Source organism: Peromyscus eremicus, chromosome 4 (genome assembly GCF_949786415.1).
Source record: "Peromyscus eremicus chromosome 4, PerEre_H2_v1, whole genome shotgun sequence".
Classification (NCBI taxonomy): Eukaryota; Metazoa; Chordata; class Mammalia; order Rodentia; family Cricetidae; genus Peromyscus; species Peromyscus eremicus.
In genome coordinates, this window is record NC_081419.1 from 2,754,661 (window position 1) to 2,780,139 (window position 25,479).

At 45.6% G+C, this 25,479-nt stretch overlaps 2 protein-coding genes across 4 annotated transcripts in view; one reads left to right on the forward strand and one right to left on the reverse strand.

The window, feature by feature from the left end:
- Window positions 1–2,384: 2,384 nt before the first annotated feature.
- On the reverse strand, window positions 2,385–23,779 carry Gtf3c4 (general transcription factor IIIC subunit 4). 2 transcript variants are annotated; one of them, XM_059259917.1, is made up of 5 exons: window positions 22,997–23,779; window positions 15,217–17,037; window positions 11,886–12,016; window positions 8,500–8,544; window positions 2,385–6,675 (listed from the first exon to the last, which is right to left on the reverse strand). In XM_059259917.1, the coding sequence occupies exons 1-5, from the start codon at window positions 23,339–23,341 to the stop codon at window positions 6,627–6,629; spliced, it is 2,391 nt and encodes a 796-aa protein (XP_059115900.1). In that variant the 5' UTR covers window positions 23,342–23,779; the 3' UTR covers window positions 2,385–6,626. The 2 variants fall into 2 exon arrangements, with proteins under 2 accessions (XP_059115900.1, XP_059115899.1); XM_059259916.1 differs by having other exon boundaries at window positions 2,385–6,807; window positions 8,456–8,544; window positions 22,997–23,777.
- Window positions 23,533–25,479, forward strand: part of Ddx31 (DEAD-box helicase 31) — a 71,539-nt gene continuing 69,592 nt past the window's right edge. Inside the window, exon 1 of one of the 2 annotated variants that reach the window (XM_059259919.1) lies at window positions 23,533–24,009. In XM_059259919.1, coding sequence (XP_059115902.1) covers window positions 23,932–24,009 — 78 coding nt within the window. In that variant the 5' untranslated portion in view covers window positions 23,533–23,931. The remainder of the gene's footprint in view (window positions 24,010–25,479) is intronic. The other variant, XM_059259918.1, reaches the window with a different exon arrangement.

Here is a 25,479-nt window from a genome sequence, read left to right on the forward strand (position 1 = left end):
CCAATCCTCTTCTGAGGCTGCTGATGGTGTCAGTGGCTTCTGGTTAAGCCTTCACTCCGCCTTGGCCTGTCCCTGGATGCAGGTGGTTAGGATGTGGACAGTTAATCTGGAAGGGAATCCAAGTAAGGAAGCCAGCTGGGAAAGGAGAGCACTGTTCACCCATGGGAAGGAAGGCTCTCTCCCTCCCCTTTGAAGGTTAACTGAGCCGTGCTTTGAGAGGACACCAGTGCAGTGGCCACCCTGCTATATGCCTAAGGAAATCAGCCCAAACTCCTCTCCTGAGAGGTTGGGACAGCTGTGCCAAGGCTGATACTCCCAGCAGCCGCACAGACCAGCAGGCCAGGCACACACGCAGAGGCTCCACAGAACACAGACAGGGGTCTGAGCTTATCATCACTGGACAGTTTTTAAAAAGGAGGCCAGGTAAGCAGAGGGATGGCTACCAAAGAATGCATGCTGGCTGTCAGGCCCCTCCCAGACCTGTACAAGTCCTCCAGGTAAGTCTGTGGTTAATGATGGGTGGAGCCACAACCCAGCACAGGGGACCTCCACTACTTGGTGCTTCACCAAGAGCATGTTCCCAGTGTCACTTTCCTGGACAAGTACTATTTAACTGGCGTTGTTAACAGTCAGGGGGTCTAGGCTAACATGACGATCAGTGGATAAAAGCCCTTAGCACACCACACACGAGCCTGGCAACCTGAGGTTCAACCCCTAGAACCACAAACGGGCGGGGGAACCAGCTCCACACAGTTGTCCTTTGACCTCTACACTTGTGGTACATCCCCTTCCCAATCACATGTAGACAGTAAATTTATTAAAAAACCACGTGGGATCTGGGGCATGGGATGTTGCTCAGTGATTGCTGGCCAGGCATGTGTGAGGCCGAGTGGCTCAATCCTCAGCACCACACCTTTTTAAAAAAAGCATCGATGCTTTAACCTATTGGTAAATAAGTTAATGTCCCTTACATTCCCAAAGTTTTCCCTGGAATAAACTACTGTGGTGGCTAATCATGGTTGTCAACTTGACACATCTGGGAAGAAGGAATCTCAATTGAAAAGTTGCCTCTGCTGGGTAATGGCGCTCGCCTTTAATCCTGGCACTCAGGAGGCAGATGCAGGTGGATCTCTGAGTACGAGGCCAGCCTGGTCTACAGAGAGAGTTCTAGGACAGCCAGGGCTACACAGAGAAAGCCTTGTCTTTGGGGGGGGGGAGGAGAGTTTCCTCAATTGGATTGGTTTATAGATACATCTGTTGAGCATGTTTTTGATTGCTAATTGCTGAGGAGGGCCCAGCCCAGCGTGGGCGGTATCATCCCTAGGCAGGTGAGCCTGGGCTGTAAGATTAGCTGATCAAACCAGTAAGTAGGTTTCTGCCTTAAGCTCTTGCTTCCTTTGATGATGGACTATAGCCTGTACCTGCAAGCTGAAGCAAGCCTTTCCTCTCCAGGTTGCTTTGGTCATGGTGTTTACTGCAGCAACAGAAAGCGGCCTATAGCTGCCTTTAAAGTGCTGAATGGCCACCAAGGAAGTCGCTGGTGGCCAGTCTGACTTCTTCCTTTCTCCTCTGTGGGAGTCTGGTACCCTGACAGACGGGACTGGATTTAGAGGTGTCTCACTCAGCTTTGCTGTTAACTATGCGAATCCCAGAAAATAGACACACAATATACGAACACTTGTCATTTAAGTACGAGCAGTTGAGGGAATAGTAGTCGCTCTGCGTACGGAAGAACTCAGTGTGAGGCTGTTCCTGACTACAGAGCTGCTGAAACCTACAGCACCCCACAACACACCTTACATACTAGGATCACTAGGGCAGCTGTGGGGCCCCAAAGCAGAACACTCTAAGAGAAGAGGGCTTTCATTTGTGCGGTAAGCAGCCAGCCACCTACCTGGCAGGAAACACGAGGACCTGCCACCAGGGCAATCAGTAGGACTGGATACTCACATGGGCACCCCCAAATTTCCAGTTTTCCTTATCTCCCCAGTGTCAGCTTTTTCCTGAGCACTGTGGCCTTAACCTTAGATATGAGATCAGAAACAGGGCTAAGATGTGGCATGGTCTTGTAAACCTCAGTCAGAGCCAGGGAAGAACCTTGCCTTCTCCTGTCTTAGTGGCTCTGTGGAGCTGACCATGGAGGGACAGTGAAGGAGCAGGAGCCCCATTCATCAGCTCTCCAGCTCCAGGAACTGAGACAGGCCCGACCCTGGAGGAGCATATAGGCTAATAGCCCTGGCTATCACGTTGGGGGAACAAGTGGCTGGCTTGTTTGGGTTGGCAGTTATTCTGGGCAACATGTTGTTATTCTTAGTTTTTAGCTAAAACCTTGAAAGTTAAAATTGATTAGATAGTAAGAATTTAAAAAAAAAATCCCCTTTGCATACCGTAAAATTTTCTCTTTATTTAAAAACAGTCAGGTGTAAACATACAATTCAAAGCCAAGCACAAACTTTAGTACAAGCATGGGGTAAACAGCGGGTACAACCACTAAGCACAGCAGACATGTGTGTAAACAAGTGTGATGCTCACATCCATGTCCTATCAAATACAAATGTGAAACAAAACCTTGGAAAAACACAATTCATGGGATACTTGTGTTTGATTTTACATTAGTACCATACAGAGACAGTGAGAACATGAGCATCCACCCTACCACGTTAGCCAAATGTAGACCTGGGCTCAAAATGTCCCAACACTGTCACCAACACCTCTTCCGCTGCACAATCTGACCAGTTTTGATTTTCTGAGACAGGCTCTCTCCACACAGCTCAGGCTGGCCTTCTACTTCATCCTCCTGTCTCAGCTTCCTGAGTGCTCAGAACATAGGTGTGTGCCACCATGCTTCACTCAGTCTATTTTAGAGTATTTTTCTTTATGAAAACAACAGAACTTCATGACAGGGATGTAAACAGTAAACACTCCTCTCCTCCCCCAAGTGCTGAGGATGGAACTTGAGGCTTTGAGAATGCTAAGCAAGTGTTCTACCCACCCAACTACAACCTCAGCCTTGAGATAAGGAACTTTTAAAAACAAACAGAAGGTTCAGAACTCGGATGTGATCTGCTCAACCCAGGACCACATTTTTCGCTTGAGAGCCTACAAAGTAATTCTGATGCGTACCACCTCTTTTTCTACTCAGTTCAATCACAATGAAGGAATACTTAAGCCCTGTTGGTGAACCACACCATCTGGTTCTAAATAAATTCACGACTAGAACCCTGACTGCATCAGGGTCTCTCCCCTCGATATAAACATGGCCTTGAGATGAAAAAAAATCCACGAACACTGCCTTCTGCCTGCTACTCGGGCAGAGCTACTGTATCTGTAGGTAGCTAGAAGCAAGGCTACCTTGAGTGTAGCTTAGTTCCATTTAAGGACATTTCACCTACTGTGCACTTAGGCTGAGCAGCAGACACAAAGCAGATGTAACTTCAAGAACTCAGCTTCCAGAAAGAGCAGTTGAGGGTCTAATAACATGAGAGTCTGTGGCACAGTCTGAAGTGTGTGAGGGCACCGATGCTTCACAGGAACTAAAGCCAGACAACCCACTTCGTTAGACCCTGCAGGGACATCCTTCCAGCCAACACCTCAAGGGGGAAGGTATGGTTGCTGAGGCTACACTCTATCAGGACATGCCATGAGGGGCTGCCAAAGCCTGGCTGTGACACCTCAGGTCCAGCCTGTGCTATGGTGAAAGAGCTTCGAGTATCTGACTGACTGTTGGGGGATCCATGCTGACTTGGTGGCAAGGAGCCCGAAGTCAGCCCTCTGACCACGAGATGCCCATTTTTTCTTCTTGGAAGACGTACAACATGGCTTAGCCTTTAGACATTTTATCACTATACATTTTTCTGGCCCTGAAGTGTATCCTAATGCTGAGAGCTGCCTCTTGTGGAAAGGAAAGCAAGAAGGGATGGCCAGAACCCAAGTCTGGTCTATTTCAGAACTGCAGTCACTCAGCAAGCCCAGGCCCTTTAGCCGCTGCCAGGGTGGAGGGCCCCAGACCAAGGCCGTGCTCGACCATCTATCTGCACCTTATCTGACACTAATATAGCCACGCAGATCTTTGAATTCAAGGCCAGCCTGGTCTACAAAGGGCGTTCCAGGCCAGCCAGAGCTATAACATAGACCCTGTCTCAAAAAACAGAACAAAACAAACAAGCAGAAAATAAAACTTTCCCAATCCAATTAACTTGCTATGCTTATTGCTAGGTCTAGCCTACTACTTCTACATAGATGTTCTTAAAAACTTGCTAGAGCCTAGAGGGACGAGCAGGAAACTGTTACATCTGACCACAGACTTCACTGGTGCTCATGACAGCTTCTGGTAGATCTAGTAGTAGGTAAAGACAGCTTCAAGTCTGGGGATGAACATACCAGAACTTCAGCATGAACACCAACCAGAACAAACTGCCCATTTCCTACCTCACATAACAGAAACAAATAACCCCAGGCAGAGAAGACCTGATACACAGCAGTGTTCCAGCTTGTGGGGTCTCTGTAGTCTGCTCCAGCCTTCTAACTGCAGGGCAACAATGTGATGGCTGCTCTTCCCCCACAGCTGCAACCGAAAGCTACCTTAATTCTTCCACCAAGCCGCACAGGCAAGTTCAAGCTAGAAGAGGTAACTGCAAGACTCTGGTGTCACTCCCATTACCCCAAGGTCCCTCCATCCAAGGTCCCTCCAGGGTCCTATATACCGACCCTTAGAGAAGAATTCAGAAGTGTCCTATGCGGGAGGCTGCCATCAATCCCAAACTCTCTTGTTCACCCAGCTCTGAAGACTATCATCGGTGTGTGATGGGACTTGGGGTGGGGGGGAGGCGTCGGAGGGGAGGAAGACATCCCTACTAGCTGTGGAGACAACTGGCTGTGGCTGGATTTCAGAGCCTCTTCCTGAGAACCTGAGTTCCAGTTGCCATGCTTCTTCCTGTACACAAGCATACACCCTAGAAATTCTTTCATTACTCCTGTTTGTTAAAATTTCTCAAAACAGAGCAACTGCCTTAAACAATCAGTTACGTTTTAAATAGTTCCTAGCACAAATTCCCTGTGAGAACACCTAGTGAGCTTGATTCCAAAGAGCAAGAGAAAGGAAGCTTGGCCTGCGTGGTTGTCAGCCTGGGGACAACTCTTCATACCATCTCCACTCCTGCCATGTTTCCGGTACAGAGTGGCAGTTGCAGGCTCCGTTGCAGCCATGTAGAGTCTGAACTGGGTCAGTCGGGGCTCTTTCTTTGCTGCCCCGCAGGTCTGGATGGATGCTGTTGTTACAACCTCAAGTAGGACATTAAATACCCAGCAAACAATTCATTAAACACATGGCACAGGGCAACAACCTTACTAGTACATTTTAGAGCAGCTTCTGGCAGTGCTTCTTAGGGTCTGTCCCCAGTGTGGAGCTATTTTTCGAGGCAGGAAGTGTGGTAGGATGGCATGTGGTCTATCTCTCACTATGGTACCCAAGTCAAGACATTATTTCTGAAGTGAGGACAGAATGTCTTTCACTACAGGTATAAAATCAAAGTGGGAAAGCATGTTAAAATAAAAGCGTAAAGGATCACGAAGAAGCAAAGCATTTCATGTTCTGTACTTTCCAAAAACATGTACAATTTCAGAAACCGTGCACTACAGTCCAGTTCATTAGCACCAATCCCAGGAAACTTAATTTAAAAACCCAAGACTGTGATTCCAGAATGCTTTCAGGTCTGGTCAACCAATAATGTGTGCCTCTTCTTTAAGCTCACAGAAAATACCTGTATTCCAAATATTAAGGACCTTTGGCCGGAGAAGAAAGTCCCAGGTCTGTCCACTTGAGCTGCGCATGCTTGCAGCACAGAGCTCAAGGACCTCCAATGCCACGCTGCCATCTCTCCCCAGAAATCCCTAGATCAACCTTCCCCTAGATACTCAGTGAGATGTCTGGATAAGTCAATGTTAAAAATACTGAAGCTTCAACTTAATACTAAAAGAAGAAAATACTTTCCCTCTATGTACCAATATCTAGGTCACACAGTTGGGTATGAAGTAGGACTCTGATGAGGGAAGGAGTACTCAATCTCTTTTGACATACTAAGGAGCTGGGTCAGGAAATCTGATGACACAGGAGATAAAAATAAATGACAATTATCAACTTCTAATAGTCACCTGATTATTTGATACATTAAGATTGATTTTATTCTTGGCTTCAAAAATATAGTTTTAAGAAAATGTCTTCCATGTTCATGGAAAGAAGTCAATGGGCAGATGAGTCTGCTGAGCAAACACTAGCCACACACAGCTTTAGACACTTTACGATGTATTGGCACAGGAAGTGTCAAGTACCAACCTACGAGTCCTCTGGAGCCACAGGCAGTTCCAGACCAAAGCAAGGCTGAAACCTAACTCACAGTGAGGTCCTCAGATTTTCTATAAGAGCCCATTACGGCTCAAGGAGCAGGTTTCCACTCAAACTGCTTTAGGCAAGACACTTGAAAAGTAAGTGGTCCTCACTGGTGAGGAGCTGGGGGTGGCTAATGTTCACCTCAAAATGACTCAAACTCTCTGAAGTTAGATATCCTTTAGTTCCTGAAGATAGTGTGTGTGCTGTCGAAATGAGCTCAGGGATGACCTCCCTCCTCCAGTCAGAGGAATGTCTCTCCACTGTCCTGCGCCAGGATTCCTCCAGCACACCTGCTCCTCAGGCTCCAGGGTACTTTCTACAGCCGAGTTCATGTTCCTCCAGCCTCCTCACTGACATTCAGAAGACAGGAGAGTCACAGAAAGGACAAGGGCTCTGCAGCAACTTCTTAATCCAGTCGGGATCTGCAAAGGAAAGCCAGCGGGACCAAGGGTCAGCCTCAGAGAAGTTGACAGGGGGCTCAGGGGCCCAAGCAGACCAGGCATTTAGGCCTCAGTTTCCAGCATTCTAATGAGGCTGAGATGAAATGAATTTGAGGTTCCTAAAGCTGGGTCTGTGCTGAGATAAAGGCCAGGCAATGAGGGGGTGCTTCAGAAAGCCACCTATGCTGGGTATGGTGGTGCACACCTTTAATCCCAGCACTCAGGAGGCAGAAAGGATGAGCTCTGTGAGTTTGAAGCCAGCATGGTCTACACAGCTAATTTCAGGACAGCCAGGAGTTCACACAGTGACCCTGTCTCAAAAAACAAACCAACCAAACCTCTAAACAAACAAAAAAGCCACAAGTGTTCAAGTTAAGCAAGGACTGTATTCATTTTTTTTTTTTTTTTTTTTTGAGACAGGGTATCACTATATAGTCTAGGTTAGCCTTGAACATTCACACCATCCTCCTGCCCTAGCCTCCTTGGTGCAGGGATTACAGCTATGTGTTATTATGCCTAGTTTATAAACTGTGAACAGTATTCTTTCATAAAGTAACAGTAATAGCAACTTTTCAGAAATTCTACCATAGCACAAAAGAAGACATGTACTGACAACAGACCACCCTCCCACTGCTGGCCTGTGAAATCTCTGCCCTATTCCAGTTCTGCTCTGATCCATCCTCAGAGCCAAGGGTAGGGGGGTCTTGGCTTTAAACTCCCACCGTGCCTAAACATCAAGTCTCAACTGCAGTAACTGCTTAAGAACTCTCCAAATGTTTTAACCTGGGAGCAAGGTGCAGACTCAGATGGAGAACTGAGGTTAACTAAAGCAGACACAACCCAAGTTGCCAACATGCAACCTTGAGAGAATTTGCAAAAGTAAGTACGGATGGATTTTGAGGTTGAATACTCTTGTTTTGTGTTCATCAAAGCATGTTTGATTCTTCAAGCATGTCTCACTGGCCTGTTTGGCTGGAGTGTAGTTAGTGAAGCTCACACCAATAATTGGCATTCTTGTGACTATTAGACAGCTCATCTTTTGCTTGCACCTAAGATCTTTCTTTCTTTCTTTTTCTTTCTATGTTTTTTGAGACCAGGTTTCTCTGTGTAGCCTAGCTGTCCTAGAACTCACTCTGTAGGACAGTCTGGCCTTGAACTCACAGAGATCTACCTGCCTCTGCCTCCTGAGTGCTAGAATTAAAGGTGTGTGCCACCATCACCCAGCTCTAAGATCTTATTTTCTAGCTAACACTCTCAGAAACAGAAATGTGCAAAAGAGCACAGAGACCAACCAGGAAGTAGCTAGCCCTCAATGGCTTCTAGTTTCTGTATTCGCCACCATCTGCAGAACTGTCACTCAAATATAGCCCTGCACACTCCCTTGAGTCAGGCCTTCACAATGGACTGAAGGCCTTGCTGCAGAAGTAGATCAACAACAGCCCCCTATTCTACCATCAGCTGACATACAGCACACACACAGGTATTGTGTGTTCCTGGGGTCATTTGTTAACTGGTTCTGGCTTCACAGTAACTGCAGAGAGCAGAATGAGTCTGACCTGAAGCAAGAGCAGGACATTTATGAGGTGTGGCACTTGACTCCACCCCACCCTAAGGCTAAGCCAGCACCCACCTTCTGGAGCAGGGTGCCGGGCAATGCTGTCATGGAGCAAACACCTTCGGTATATCAAGCTCTGGCAGGACTGGTAGGTTAGAAAGCACCTGAAAGAGGACAGAGTCCAGTCAGAGGCGGCTCCTTGGGCTCATCAGCACCAGAAAGCAGCTGGTGCTGAGGGAATTCCCATAGTTATCAGGGCAATGCTTCCCTCTGTGTGGCCACCATGCTCTGAAGTGACACAAAGCTTCTATGTAGAAGAAGTACTGGGAAAGAGTTCAGTCTGGTCCTCTCTAACTGCATTCTTGATAATATGCAAAGCCACTCATAGTTTTTAAGATAAGGTATATGGACCATCTTTAAGAGTCCTTAGGTCAGTAGTTCTCAACCTGTGGGTTGTGACCACAGGGGGTGTTGAACAGCCCTTTCACAGGGGTCGCCTAAGATCACTGGAAAACACAGATATTTAGATCACGATTCACAACAGTAGAAAATTAAAGTTATGAAGTTGCAATGAAAATAATTTTATGGTTGGGGGTCACTACAACATGAGGAACTGTATTAAAGGATCGCAGCATTAGGAAGGTTGAGAACCACAGCCTCAGGTACTGGGGCCGGAAAGATGGCTCGAAAGTTAAGAGTACTTGCTATGTAAGCACGAGGACCTGAGTTCAGATTCCAAAACCAATGTAACAAGCCAGTTGTGTTCCCACTTGCATCCGTAGCCAGGAGAGACAGGACAATCAATGGGGCTTGCTGGCTGCCAGCCTGGCAGAAAAATGTGAGATCCAGTTCCAAAAGAAACTTTGTGTCAAAGGAATAAAGTGGAGTGTGATAGAGGACACTGGATGCTCTCCTCTGGATTCCACACACAAAAGTGAGCACATACATCACACACACATACCACACACAACATGCACGTACCTCTTTAAGTATTGAAGATGAAACTAATGGTATAAAAAGAAAGGAAACTAACAAACTGATAAATGCCCAGAGTGTTCAATTCAATTCTGTCCAATGAGCATTCACTGAGCACCTACCAGAGCAGGAAGGTACAAGATAAAAAAGAGTGTACTGGGCTCTGGAGGAAAAATTCCAAGAGGGAGCAGTTTTCAGGTAAGCAACTAAGGTGTAGAAAGCAGGAGGTCAGGGGAAGGGACTCCAGAGTTGACCTTGGGACTTAGGTCCACAGGAAAAAAGAGTGCACCAGAGGGAAAGTATACCAATGCATTTTGGAGCTAACCTTACTCAGAAAAATGGAAAAACAACTTCTATAAAACAACCCACAAACATGGGAGGCATGAGCAGGCAGTGATTACCCTGTGGGCTCTGAGCCCATTGACTTCGGGCCAGTTCTTACTATCCTGGTGCCTTAATGCCAGCCTATCTACAAGATGGAGGGAGATACTCATGGGGCTGCCCTGTGTGTGGCCACTGTGAGGATACGGTCACTTAACAGATGTGCATCTGTCCCAATTTGTCTGGCATGCTGATAGTGCTCAACAGACGTTAGTTTGATTATAAGCCTAAAATGTACCCAATATTAGATTTTAACTATTCTTTCCCTTCAAGGAAAAAAGTCCGAACAGTCAAACTAGGAAACAAATGTGTCAATAAGAGAAGGCATCATAGAGCACCCATATGACTAAAAGCTCCAGCTCCACTTCCATTAAGAATGGAATCCTGGCTGGGTGGTGACGGCATAAGCCTTTGAGCCCAGCACTTGGGAGGCAGAAGCACACGGATCTCTGAGGTTAAGGCCAGCCTAGTCTACAGAGCGAGTTCTAGGACAGCTGGGTTTACACAGAGAGACTGTCTTGTGCCAAATAAATAAGTTAAAAAAAAAAGGAATCCTGGTTGTGCACAGTGGCACATGCCTGGGAGGTTGAGGCAGGAGGATCATTAAGTTTGAGACCAGCCTCATAACATAGTGAGATCTGTCAACAAAACACACACAACAAGAAAAAAAAATGAATGAATGGATAAATGGTATGTGTATCATAGTCCTGTTGTAGTTAAATAAATCTAACATTTCTGCTAAGCATTAGCAAACACTGCTTTAGTGTTTGTGCTCAGAGAACTGCCTAGTCCAAAGAAAGGGTAACAAGGCAAAGATATAAAAGAGCCTCATGTGGTGATGCAGGTCTTTGATCCTAGCACTCAGGAGGCAGAGCTCAAGGAGTTTAAAGCCAGCTTGGGTAACAGTGAGACCCCATCTTTATTTAAAAAAAAAAAAAAAGGAAAGAATGAATGAATGAAATGTAGTTATAAGGAGAAAAAGAACAAAGGAGAGGAATACATAGCACTAAATGGGAGTTTGTGTGTGTGTGTGTGTGAGACAGACAGACAGACAGACAGACAGAAGCTATAGCCGAGAGGAATTATGCCATCTACTGTGTCCCTGCAGATGTCCTCAAGAAGCAGGGGTGCCATACGGACCTAAGCAAAGTGGCCAGTTCTCCTAGATGGAGAAATCTGGGAGCTGAGCTCAGAGCAAAGGATGAGAGCTTCAAGAGACAAGAATAGACTGTGAAAAGGCTGCAAGTCACTTAAAGAGTTTTAGCTATAATTACAGGATTGTGCCTTGCAAATGCTAGAGGTATGCTCTCCCAGGGTCCCATATCCCCAGTTCTAGTGGAGAGTACTAAGTCCTGCCGTGAAAAGAGCTGACAAAGACTGAGTATCATGATCACAACTGCAGAGAACAGACTGAGGGTGTGAGTACAGAAGCAGCAGGCCCAGGTAGAACAATGACAGTGCCTAGGCCAGGGCTACAGAGGCAGTGATGAGGGGCAGGATTCTTTGTGAAGTGCCGAGGCAACCCCTGAATAAGGACACCAGGCAGACTGGCAGGAAGCTAACCTGCAAGTCTGAACTGAAGCAGACACAGACCAATAAGAGAATGCTTTAGGAATGAATGGTGGATGACCGGAAGGACAGGACTAAGGATGGGCACTGAGGAGATGAGACAGGATCCGAGGACAACTGGATATGAGGTGAGAGGCTGGAGGAAAATTGGAAAGTGGATTGTCTTGGGAGAAGGTAATAAAGTATCTCATGGAGGAGGGGGTGACAGGAAATGAGAGCCCACCAAGGTCACCTCTTTGGCTAGGCTAAGGGGACAGGAAGAGGAAGGAAGGGTTCTTTCATTACAAAAATTGTTTATTGCTTTTGCTGTCTGACAACTTCATACACGTATATGGTGTATTCTGATTACTCTCTCCGATGCTCTCTCATCTCCTCCTCCATGCCTGTTCCATGCCCCTCTCCTTTTATTATGAAACTTAACTAAAAAAGGACACAAGAACATCTCTAAGGCTCTAACCCTGACTGTAAGGCAAACAGCAACCCAAGCAAGCACAGACAGTTCTATTCGTCAAGCAGATCAGCCCTGGACAGTGGTTCTGTGCTATACAAAACTGAGACAGGAGCAGCCCTGGGGGCTTACCGGAGCCAGATGTGCCCATTGGAACAAACAGCCTGCTTGCGATCCGTGAATGGCAAGATCTCCTTACACAGACTGCAGTGCTCGGGGAATGTCTGCTTATTCATCTTCTTGGAGATATGTCCAATCAGGACCTGGGAAGACACCACGGGTGGCAGAGTGAGGGGTGGGTATGGGTTTCTGGGAGCAAAGGGTACTCACAGCCAATACAGGATTGCGTCAGGGACAAGAGAGGTGTACCTCTACAGGCTAAGTTGCTGTCCAAAGAGTTTAAAACCTGCACCTCCGACCAGTGTCAACAGCAAAGTAAAATAAATAGATACAGTGACCCTAACCTTTAGGGTGAACTCTAACCTCAAGGGAGAAACCACTGAAAATCAAGCTCTCTTGTTTGTTTTAGTTCTTTAGAAGCAGTTATAGTTTTTACTTACGGTGCTGTAAGAAGGAAAATCGTAATTTCCCTAGACGAAAGATGTGGACTACTGTGAACTTTGCAGAAATATATAACTACATTGTTTTTTAAAAGACAACTTTTTTAAAAAAAAATTTGTTTTTGTGTGTGCCACTTGTGTACAGGTGCCCACAGAGGACCCCTTGAAGCTGGAGCTACAATGGCTGTGAATCGCCATGTGGGCACTGGAAACAACCCAGGTCCTGGGTCCTCTAGAAGAGCAGTGGGTGTTTTTCTAGCCCACAAATGTTTAGTCTTTTATCAGGTTTATAAAATAAAAAGATAATTAGAATTAAAAAAACAAAAAACAAACAAAAAAAACCCCTTCTGATAGCCCAGAGAGGACTGATCTAGCGGCTCCTGCACCAGAGATAACCCAAGTGACCCAGCATGGGTCACTTTCCTCGGCCCTATTGAGAATACCTTTCTTTGTTTTGGTGGTGGTGGCCTTGGGATTGAATGTGGGGCCTTGCATATTCCAGCACTACCACTGAGCTCCATACCCGTCTCTTTCAATTCTTAATTCTATGACAGGGTCTCAATAAGCTGTCCAGACAGTCTTGAACTTGCTATACATACTCCTACCTCAGCCTCCAGAGTAGCTGCATTAGGCCTGTGCTTCCAGACATTGTTTAAAATTACATTCTTTAAAGACAAAGGTCTGAAAAACATACATCTATTTCATTATTTTGTTGGAAAACACACACACACACACACACACACACACTGCCTTAGAGGCATGGAATATAACAACCTTTAAGCCTCTTCTAATAACTTGTGTCCTTCCCAGGGCTGAATGTATTTATGCTTTACCTCCTCTGGTAGTCTACAAGATTTTGTACTTTGGGTTAATTAAGTCACCCAAATCTCATAAGGTATTTTAATTGCTAATTTGAGCTAGCCATTTCAACTCTTGAATTTACAAATTTTTGTTGGATTTTGTGTGTGTGTGGTTTATTTGTTTGGTTTGGTTGATTTTTTTTTTTTTTTTTCCCCTGAGACAGGGTCTCACTATGTAGTTCTGGCTGTCCTAGAAGTCACTCTGTAGACCAGCTGGCCCCAAACTCACAAAGATCCTCTGCCTCTGCCTCCTGAGTACTGAGATAGGGGCATGTGCCACCACACCAGGCTTAATTTACAAATTCAAATTACTTTTGGCCTTGTTTTTTGGTCTTCAAAATTCTAATTTATAGTCCTTCACATTAGGACAGAGACCCTCACTCCTCTTTTCCAGATAAGCTTAACATCCCAACAGTGTCGCAGTAGTAAAGATGGCCCAGTGTCCTACAGCAGAGCAGAGCTGGGCCTAAGTTCTTCATGGGGAAGAGCTGCTTCTGTGTGCTCTTTGTGGCCCCAGTCACGGAAGCTAACTGTTTAGTTTGACTTGTGCGTTCTGCATGATAATCCTTCTCAAGGAATAAGTAAATTCTGGTTCTTAGGAAATAAAAATATTTCTTAATCTTTTTAACATATAAAGCACAGATACACTTATGAGACAAAAACAAATACACAATAGGTCTGTGGTATTAACTATTAACAAGTCATGGGCAGGAGCTAGGAGAGGAGAAAGTGGGCAGTTGGGAATGAAAAACAGGTTGAGAAATATATCATAACACATGCCCAGTAGTCACAGAACATCTAAAACTACAGTGAAATCAACACCATAGGCTGGAAGGTCTTTGTATGAAGCAGATCTAGATTCTTAGATCATAAGTCATTCTTAAATCAGAACTCAGATGCTACAGCAAAGCAGGGTACAATCTCTCAACTGTTTTCATACTGGCTTAACCAGAACCACATAACCATGTTAGACATGCACACAGCATCCAAACAAGAATCCTAAAGGCAAGAATGAACGCTATTACCTTCCACAAATGCTTTTGTTGGCATATCACAGATTATTTATAACAATTCTAACCAGTCCCATGACAGTGAAAAACAGAATACTCTTCCAGATAATTTAGAAGACAGAAAACAGGTTTAAATGTTGGCTTTTTAAAGAAGAAAAGTCACATGACCAGCACCTCTTACTGTGTTTAACTCTGGGCAGCAGTTTCAGGGGCAGACAAATGCACTGTGAATGAGTTGGCAGGGACAAAGCTATCAGGACGTCTCATTTTCAATGAGACTTTAGGCAGCGAGTGTCAATATCCAGAGTAAAAGGAACAGACTTGTGATTTAACCTTTCTGTGTACAGCCTGTTCCTTGGTGGGGAACTCTTTAGGGTTCCACAGCTCTAATGGTGCTCCCCCTGGCCAAGCCTAGGAGGCTAGGTAACACCATCTTTTCTGCAAGAACCTTTAGAACCCACAGGATGATAACCTGCACCAATAACCTTACTGAGAAGCACTCTACCAGATTCCTTATGCTTGTAGCCATTTTGTTCTCTGGGGGAACCTTGAAGTCTGTGGAATACACTGTAGACAAAACTATTACATTGTTCCAGTACCAAAATAAACATAACAGCCAGTTTAAAAAAATAAACTGGACTTAACAATTGTTTTCTTTGCAATATCCAACCTCAAGCCTTTCAAATAGAAGACATACATTCACAATGAACCTTTGTAAAAACATGAAGGAAGAGAGCACAGGTGGGCATCTCCATTGCTGGGACTGTCCATCACACACCACTTGCCACTGCAGTCTCCTTCGTCATCCACAGCCTGGAAATGTCATTGGCAAACCCTGCACATCAGTCAAAGGCACATAAATAGAAGAAAGTATGTATGTCCTCAGCTTCAATCCATATTTCCCATCTATTTCCCTGTACCCCATGCCAATCAGTTACCTCAATAATGTCAAAGCAAAAGCAAACCCAAGACTTTTTTACCTAGTGAGAAGAGCAGAGGGTTCACAGGGCTGGCAGTTTTGATAGACACCTACCCGTGCTGTTCTGTCATCGGATTCATCAGACATCAAAAAGTTACAGAGCCCTCTGGTGGGTATGCTGGTGTTCTCTGTGATCCAGGTGTGCAGGTACACTTCTCCAAGGACCCGCTTCATGTGCTCCCTGGTCAGGTGCATCTCCACAGCCTCAATCTTCCCTTGGATCTCAAGGAGCTTTTCCTCTATGGGTTCACGGCCTCCAGTGTCTCCCATGGCAGTGAGTGAGTCTTCGGGGGGCTCCTCTGTGTCACCCTCTTTGCTCCTCTCTTGCGGGCCAGCCTTGGTCCCCTGCTTGGAAGTGCCTTCTTCTTGCTGTTCATCCTCACCATCACCCATCCCAGGTGAGTCAACCAATAGGATTTTTGAGTCCTCGTGGGTAGGTTTCCATAAGGCCTCTGAAGGGGATTTCTGCATTGACTGATACAAAATCCTTAGGAGGAAAAGTTTAAAACGCCAGAAATAGGTGACTCCACTGCTTTCAATCTTTTTTTCCAAAGCTTCATGTAAAAACTGAGGGATGTGTTTATCTTTTAAAATTTTCCATCGGACTAGGTCGATCAAGTCCACCTGCTTGAAGAGATTCTGAACTGAAGACTCCAAGAGCTGAGCAGCCGCTTCTTCAAAGGTCTTCAGAGTAACAAACTGGACCTGGTAGTTCTTGTTAACAGGATGGAGGCCATTGATCATGCCCTCAGTGGTGATGATGGCCAGATAAGCACCACAGGGACTCACTGCAATGCCGTGAGTCCTCACGGAGCCAAATACATCTGAGAGTTTAATCAGCTGGTGTTCAAACTTCAATGCAACATCTGTGAAAATAGGAATCAACTGCCTCACCTTCCCATCACTAGAACAGGTGTACACTGTTCCATTCTGCTTGTCTGCAGTCATGGAGACGATGGGCAGTGAATGAAGGCCTGTGACATGGGAATTATGAACATTCAGACCTGCCTTTGAGATCAGAAGAAGACACCAGAACACATAGGAGCCTCTTGCTGCTACTACTAAGCTACAGCTACATTTCTGGTAAGGATGATAAAGTGGCACACATTTGATACTATGCACAGGCAATTGGTCCATTTCTTTCCACAGGACAACAGGCTGCCTTAAAGTGAAGTAGCCTTTGACGGCTTTGAGATTGACAGGGAGAATTTTTACAGGTCCAAAAGCACTACCCACAATAAGGCCACTCATTTTCCGACTATTGTGCTCATATTCCCACCAAAACAAAACACTAGGGGAGCTGATTCCTGACTCAATGGTGTTGCATGAAGAGATGGACTCCTTCCCCACAAATGGCAACTGAAATTGCCACACAGCTATATTCCCGTTCTCAAAGAGGACAGCCAGGAGCACACTGCCCACATCCAGGCACTCATTATTGTGCTTGACTTGCTGGGTGGTACAAATGCCTGACCATTCCATTCTGACTGGGGTCTGCATGCTGTGTCTCCTCTGAAACTCAGCAAAATCTCCAAGATTCCCCCCAGGACCCTCATTTTTAGAGAGTCTATAACTGGTCTCATAAAGACGTTCTCCGTAAATCTCAGTCAGATCGACCAGCTGAACCCACTGCAGTCGATTGAGGTTCACCTGCACAGTCAGGCGATTGTCCATGGTCAGTGCTGCCAAGAGGCACCTGCCGTTCGCATCACAACCCATGGGAGACCAGCTAGTGTACTTGAAGCCCCGCATTGGGGGCAACGCCTTCCCCTCAGGGTTGAACATCCTGTCCAACATGAAAGTCTGGCTGATGGTAGGGTCTTTTGAGGAAGCAAACTTCTCCTTGCACTCAGCAACTTCTGTTTTCGAGCCAACCTGAAAATAAGAGATACAGAAGCTATCAGATAAATAATATTCACCTGTAGTAACTGATTTCCATTAACATACAAAACAATTTCTACGAATTCTGCTAATTTGGGCATTATATGCATTTAAAAGATGAAACAGCCAGGTGTGGTGATGCACACTTAGAACACAAGTACACTGAAAGCTGAGGCAGGAAGATTGCATGTTTAGCCAACCAAAGTTGAGGCAGAACAACTCCACCTCAAAACAAAAATAATGATTAAAAAAATCGATTATGGCTGGGCAGTGGTAGCGCATACCTTTAATCCCAGCACTCAGATCTCTGTGAGTTCAAGGCCAGCCTGGTCTACAGAGTGAGTTCCAGAACAGGCTCCAAAGCTACACAGAGAAACCCTTTCTGGAAAAAAACAAAAAAATCAATTATGTTTAAAGACTAAATGTGCTTTTACTCAAGGAAATGGCGCCCCCCTCCTTTTTTTTTTTTTTTTTTTTTTAAAAAAAAAGATTCAATAAATGTGAATATTCATGGCTTGGTTTCCAGATTCTTCTTAGAATTGGCCTGTAGAATAGATAATTGGTCTACAAGAGTGAAGAGAACACTTAGCTGAGTTAGTCACAAAACAGCAGCAGTTTTAAAAGTTAGGGAAATTATGAATGTATTTCCCTTTTTGCTACATTAGATAGTTAGATTTTTGTAATAGCTTTGTGACACATGCTGAAAATCAACTCAAAGACATGAATGCTAAGTAAACGTTCTGTCACTGAGTTCCATTTCCAGCCCAACTTCAGCCTTTTTATTCTTATTCTCTCTCTCCCCACCTTGTTGAGGCAAAGTCTCTCTCGTTTCTGCTGTGCTTGTGTTTTCTAGGTCAGCTGGCTGGTCAGCTTCCCCATGATGCTTCCATCTCACTCTAGGAATGTTGGGATTACAGATATAAGCCATCTCACATCACACTGGGTTTTTTCATGTGTGTTCCAGGGATTGAACTAAAGTCATCAGGCTTGTGCTTTTTGCCCACTAAACCTCCTCATTAACCAATTCCAGGCCTTTTAATCTGTAGTTTCCTGAACAAATCACATGCATTTTAACACCAACTGCCCTGTCTACCCTTGCTACAAGTAAGCTGGTTCCTATTCAACTTCTCTATTCCACCCACTGCTTTTCCTGGCTCCCTTGCCTAACTTGCCCCTAGCCATCTATCCTACCAGGTCTAGTCCTATGAGGCCTTAGATCATTCTAGCTTTGCTTCATCACCCCCTTGACTAGGTCTGTAACACGTATCAAGTGCTCAGCCAAATGATGAAAACTCTGAAAGAAGATTTTAAAGGGACAGTAAAGACAGAGGAAGTTATAAATGACTAAAATGATAGCCAGGAAGGCTAAAGCCAAAACAACAACAACAACAACAACAACAACAAAAGTCGATCTAAAGATATTTTTTTACTATACTGAAAGGAGGAAGAACTTCATCTATTGTTTTCAGAAAAAAAGTAGATAAAAGGCATGGTGGTTGGTACACATCTGTAATCACAGCATTTGGGACACAGAGTCAGGAGTATCACCCCAGCAAGTTCCAGGCCAGTCAGGATATGTGGCCAGATTTTATCTCAAAAAGCCAAAGAACGCCGGGCAGTGGTGGCTCACGCCTTTAATCCCAGCACTCGGGAGGCAGAGCCAGGCGAATCTCTGTGAGTTCGAGGCCAGCCTGGGCTACCAAGTGAGTTCCAGGAGAGGCACAAAGCTACACAGAGAAACCCTGTCTCGAAAAACCAAAAAAAAAAAAAAAAAAAAAAAAAGCCAAAGAAAACAAAGAAGTAAAAAACAAAACAAAACAAAACAAAAAAACAAACTTTCCATTTCAATTTTAGTGCCAATCTTATTAAGAAACTTAATCTTGGAAATGGAAAGAGTAAGACATGATTAAAAGGGAGTTCAAGTCCTTTTAATATATGGATTTAGTAAAAGTGACTTGATGTAAGTAAGTTCCCAAGCACTAAAGTTAAGCTCTAGAACAGGCAAAACTTGGAAAATATTCACTAAGAACCAGTGCCTACCTCCTAGCAAAGTTTAAGACACTGTTTTTAAAGCTCTTTCAAATGTTAAGCATATAAAAGCTGTTAAGCCAAATTATAACAAAATTCCTCAGCATGGCAGCAGTGAACACTCCATGAGCTAGCAATAGAGCTGGGGACATGGTTCATTCAGGAGAGTTTGCCCTGCAAGCACAAAGGAACTGAATTTAAACCCAGAACTCATGTAAAAAGCCAGGTACAATAAGTGTCTGTAAACCTGGTGAAACAGAGGTAGCAGATTCCTAGAGTTCACAAGCCAACTTCTCCTAAAAGCCACTATCCTAAAGTGCTCCTAGAAAAGATGTCTATGGACAGATAAGCTTTGGAAGTGCTCAATGCATCCACTGTCCCTCCTAGAAGTAATGGGAGCATATAAAATGCCTTGGCCAGGGAGTCACTGTAGAAACACATTTAACCAGAGTTAGGCAAACTTTTTAAAAGTAGAACCTTCCGGGTTTTGAAACAGACCTATAGCCAAAACATCCTTATTTTATGGCATCTAGAGATGGAGGACACCACTGATCTGGGCAGGGTAATTTCTAACACACAATTAAATTCTAATTTCTCTAGTTAATTACATTTCCCTTCCCAACTCTTTCCATCACAAAACCAGTTACCAAATTTAAACAAGCACTCAGATGTCCAAGAACCTAACCACTTGAAAGTTGAGTTTCCACAGGCTGCCAGAGCCCACCATTCAAACATATACTCCTGAGCTTCAAGCTGACCACTACCCATCTAAAAGCTGACACAGGAAGCCCCATCTGAAACTTCAAGTAGCAAGGAACTACCTGAAGGCAGAGGATGTGTGATTTCCAAACACAGACAACAGTCATTTTATGTAGTAGGCACAGATAATACTTCTGTAAGCAAATGATACACAATAAGACAAGGTCATAAATAGCAAATTGGGATTTGGAACTGTATCAGTAGTCTAACGGGGGGAAAAAAACCCTGAGATTTATTCATTTTTAAGGTTTATTTTTATGTGTATTAGTGTTCGCCTGCATGTACGTATTTGTCCTATATGTGCATGTCTGGTGCCCACAGACCAGAAGAGGGTGTAAAATCCTCTAGAACTGGAATTACAGACAGTTGTAAGCTGTCCATTGTGGGCTGGGAACTGAACCCAGGTCCTTAGCAGAAGCAGCAAAACGCTTTTAACTGTTGAGCCATCTCACCAGTCCTGCGACTTATTCTTAAGTAACTATTTTCTTGCTTTTAATTATTTTTATCATTCAGCTTCCTATTATATAATTTCAATATCCAAGACAGAAACTTACAAACAGCTGATAATCAATGTTTGAGCTGTGATCTAACAAAACTATAGAGTAATAGCTTCAAAAGAGGTTTAATGTTTAGTGCTTTAGGTGTGCTACTACTAAAAAATCATCCCTAGGTTACAAATTATCTGTTATTTGAGTTGAAGCACTAGCTAGCTGGACAACACTGAATAGAGTTAAATCTCTAGGGACCAACTGACAGACTTCTTTATATTCATATTGCAACAATGAAGGTCTCTTCGTGTAAACTCTATCAATTAGAGGGCTATGTAAAGATTTTCTGCTACTATTTAAACAGTGTGGCAAATGTCAAATGTAGCAATATGTTAGTCAATTTATCAAAATGTTAGTATCACCTTCAAACCCACACTTACCACATTAACACAGACTTTTCCTTCATGCCTGTATAGTTACATTATATTCTTATCATGGGCACTAACATATAATCAATGCTAGACATTAAATGATAACGCTCTGTTATGTATGTATTAAACTTAATTCTCCATAAAGGCTAAACAAAGTAAGTTTTACTATTTCTGTTTTATAGATAGGTCTATCTGTTGTTCGAATCTTAGACGGTCTTATAACTGCTTTAGTTCCTGTTTCCTCACACCTTATATACCTTTCTCCGATCTGCTGTTACTTCCTGGGATTAAAAGCGTGCGTGCTTCTCAGTACTGGGATTAAAGGTGTGCCACCACTGCCTAGCTGTGTTTCCAGTGCGGCCTTGAACTCAGAGAACCGTCTCCTGAGTGACAGGATTAAGGGTGTGTGCCACCACTGTCTGGCTTCTATGTCTAATCTAGTGGCTGGTTCTGTCCTCTGATCCTCAGGTAAGTTTATTAGGGCACACAATATATCACCACATTTATCTTGTGCCAAAGCTCAGTCTCTCTCGTTTTGTTTTTTGAAACAGGGTTTCTCTGTGTTAACAGTCCTGGCTGTCCTGGAACTCACTTTGTAGACCAGGCTGGCCCTGAACTCACAGAGATCAGCCTGCCTCTGCCTCCTGAGTGCTGGGATTAAAGGCGTGCACCATCACTGCCTGGCTAATGGCCAGTCTCTTAACCCCCTCTTTTATCCTCAGCCCAGCAATCATTTGCTTACCTCTAGCTCAGGAGTCTCACACTCTTAAACTATACCAGATCATTCTATCCTCATAAAATTGAAACAGCACTCAAGAAACTTCCTGGACTAACCTTCCTAGTTCCTAAACTGGTGTCATTTTCTCTGACTCTACAAGAAATACTTCAGCTCCAGGTGATCCATCATCAATACTCAAGCACCAGTTACACTCATGGCTTAAAGATGTATGTGAATGTGCTAGATGCCTTACTTGCCACCTGGATGGACTTTCTGAGCTTCTTTAAGAAGATCTTACATGGCTCAGTCAGTCAATTTGACTACCTAATTCAATCTGTAAGCCTGTAATCCCAGGCATGATTATCAAGCTCAAAATGCTATTTTTAAAAAAAAAGAAAGAAATATTATCCAATTCAACATTGTGTTTGAAATTTGAATTAAGTATGCTAAAAAGAGCTCATGAGGGCTACTCAAACTACTCATGACTAATGGCCCGGATTTGGAACGGCTGTCTAGAAGAGGGTGGAAAACTTGGGCTTTCAAATAAACATACTGCTACCTGGGTATACAGCTTTACAGCACTCCTTGCTTTTACACTACATTGTCTGTTCATGATCTGCCAAAGAATGTAAGTTCCTTGAGAACTGCTCCCTACCCCGATTTATCCCAGAAACTACGTAGGCACTCACTCAGACAGATTATGTACTGCACATACACACAGAGCTATACAGGAAATAAAAAATAAGCTTTTATATTTATAGGCTACAAAAAGGAACAACATCACTGACTACTTTAATACACCGTGTTTGAAAATGGTGACATTAACACAATAAAACTTTAGAAACCCTAAAGTTCAGGGACAAACTTGGGTTATATGAAGTTGAAAGCACTAAATTTAGACTTGGAAGTCTAAGTAAGCACTGGATGTTCCCCGAATTTTTTTTTTCGTTCCACTTCCAAAGATTTAGAGTATAAACCACTATTTACCTGTCTACCCGAAGAGACACAAGGACCATTCACAGTGAAAATCGTTAAACAGGTAAGACAACGAAATAGGACAGTTTTTCTTCTCAAAGCAAAAGTGGCGCGAGAGAAGGGCGCAGGCAATACAGTATAAAAAACAAAGCCAGTCCAGGGCGCCTCGGGGAGTTGGCCCCAGACAATAGGAGCAACGGTAGAGGCAGGTCTGGGGCTGGGTCAAGCGGGGGTGGAGTCTCAGAATCTTAGAATGCACCAGGACAACCGCAACCAGCGCTAGCTGCCCACCTGGAAAGGTGGGATGGACGGCGGAACCTGGCAGGGGGGCCGGGAGGCACCACCGTGTATTGGTAGGGGGTGTCTGGTAGCAGCGCACACAGCTTGCAAGGCTTTTTAGAAGCTGTAGCGATGTTGGTCCCTTGATTCCTAAGAGTTGGATGCGCAGGGAATCGTAGAGCCAGGTGCAGACCAGGCTTCCCTAGGGATCGGTGAAGCGTCCGCGGGAGAACCGCAGGCGGTGGACCCGAGGTTGAGCCATGGAGGTGACTTACTTTGAGGAGGCAGCTGTTGAGGGGTGCGGGCACCGAGGTGCGGTGGATCACCAGGTCCTGGCCTGGGTTGTGCACATCGCAGATAAGCTCCAGCACGGCGATGCTGCGGGCCGTGGACACTGACACCCGGTGGTCCTCAGACCAGGCTAGTGGCTCCAAGCCGCTCACCGCGTACTGCAGCTTCACGGCCGGCTCCCGCCGAGTCACCATGAGGCGGAACGCGGCGCTGGGCCCGGGGGCCGCTTCGGTCGCCGGCTCCTTCCCGCCCCCTTCGCCCTCCTCCTCAGGGGACAGCGAGGGCTCTTCAGCCGTGGGCCCCACCCGGGCCTGGTCCGCCTCGCTCATCTTCCTCGGGGCGCAGAGGTCGGGTTCCCGGGTGCACAGAGCCCTCGCCACCGTCCCCCGGCCGCCCCCTGCACCAACGGCGCCGCCCCCAGCACCCTCCGCGGCCGTTCGTTAGCTTCAGGCCCTGAGCGCCACCGAGCCAGAAAGGACCCCGCCGTTGCTAAGCAACGCCACCCTGCTAGGCGGCCACGGAACTGCCTGTATGGAAAGTGCGCTCCGGGCAGGCTGACCCGCGGCGCGCCTGCGGCTGAGAGGAGAATGTGGAAACTCCGGGGAAGGCCTTTTGCTAGACACTGGGTGCTAGGCCCGACGGAAGAATGAGTCTCGTGTAGGTGACTGAGATGCTGAGAAGACCAGCGTGGCGGCTGAGGAAGACCCCGCCAGGTGGGCGGCGCGCGGCCTCTTCCGGTTTCTGAGGCGTTCGGGCCTCTTGGCTCCGGCCGGTGCGCGCGCTGCCGCGGCTCCCGGACCCGGAAGGGGCGGCGGCGGCGGCGGCGGCGGCGGCGGTGGCCCAGCAATAGCTGCAAAGTACTTCACCGTCCACGTGCTGCTCGGGCTTCTGGCTTGGTCCGCAGCTCCGCGCCCGGGCTATGGCTACCGCCTGCAGCTCGCTCCCGGACCGGCCTCCCAGGACGTACTTCGGACGCCGCCAGGCTCAGATGAGGCGGGTGAGTTGAAGCTCAGCCCGGGAGCTGCAGCGCTGATGATCGGGTTGAGTTCTTCAGGTTGTCTGGAGGGACTGGCGAGAGGCGCTCGGAAACACGTGCGTCAGCCGGGAACCCTGCCTTGGGGACGAGAGCCGGACGGGCTCCTGGAGCTAGCTGAAGAACTAATTAGATAGGGTTAGGATTGGAGGCTGTAGGAACCGGTCAAGTTCCTGAGGCTAGCTGGTGGTCTAGTCAGATAGGGTAAGGATTGGAGGCTAGGATATATCCAAGCGGGAAAACAATGCCTAAGACATGACCATCGTGCAGATCTGAACTCCTGAGCCGGTCCTTCTAGTGTAAGGAAGGTTCAGTTCTGTTAGGAACGGGGACCGGACTCATTTCTTTGAAGAGCTTGTAAAGCGGAGGTTTTCATCCAGGTAGCAGGGAAAGACTATACAATCATTGTAACCTGTTGCCCAGAGAGGAGAAAGGTGACTTAAACGAACCGTATAGGAGCAGAAAGCTGTTTTTAGAGTTGCTGGCTTATCCTCTAGAAAACTTGTTACGTAGTCTGTTGGAAAATCATGTGTGATCAAAGAGCAGGGACCATGTGATTGGAGGTCTCACCCCCCCCCACCACACACACACACACACACACACACACACACACACCCTAAAGATAATATGTAAGTCCATGGAAGTTGAAAAGCAAATTGCCGGTCAATTCAGATCACCAATGTTTTGAAGATAAACTTCTTTGATTATCTAACACTTACTGCCTAGTTTCACTTTGGTAGAAAGAAGGAGGGACCTTAATAAGCTTAGATTCTTAGGAGTAAGGAGTCTTCAGCAAGCCATTGGTATAGCTGAATCTGTGTGTGAGAAATACAGACAAGCCTTGAGGGTAGTGAAGGAGGGGGGATAGGATTTACGGTAGGATAGACCTGGGCTGTTAGATACTAACTTTGTAACACACTAGCCTATGACCTTGGGGAGTTACATAGTTTCTCCTGTCCGAAAATAGGAACACTAATTTGTTTCTTATTAGATTGTTTATGAGGCTCCAATGGGATAATACCTGCAATAACTCTGTATACTGTCTGGCCCTCAGAGGCAGTTGCTGAGTGCCAGTAATCAAAATAAAAGCAATATTGTTTCCATTTGGGGAAGTAGATGGCTGCATTAGGTCAGCAACATTGGATCAGAGTGGTGCTTGTGTCCGGTCAAGAGCCCAGTAGGAGGATGTCCCTTGCTCACCTAGTATACGCAAGGCTTTTGAGTTCCACCCCCAACTATACAAAAAGAAAAAAGAAAGGAAATACCAAAGTTTTAGCGAGTAAACAGAGTAAATAGGGTGTTTCAAAAGTGATTGGCACTGGGCGGTGGTGGCCCACGCCTTTAATCCCAGCACTCGGGAGGCAGAGGCAGGTAGATCTTTGTGAGTTCGAGGCCAGCCTGGTCTACAGAGCAAGCTCCAGGAAAGGCGCAAAG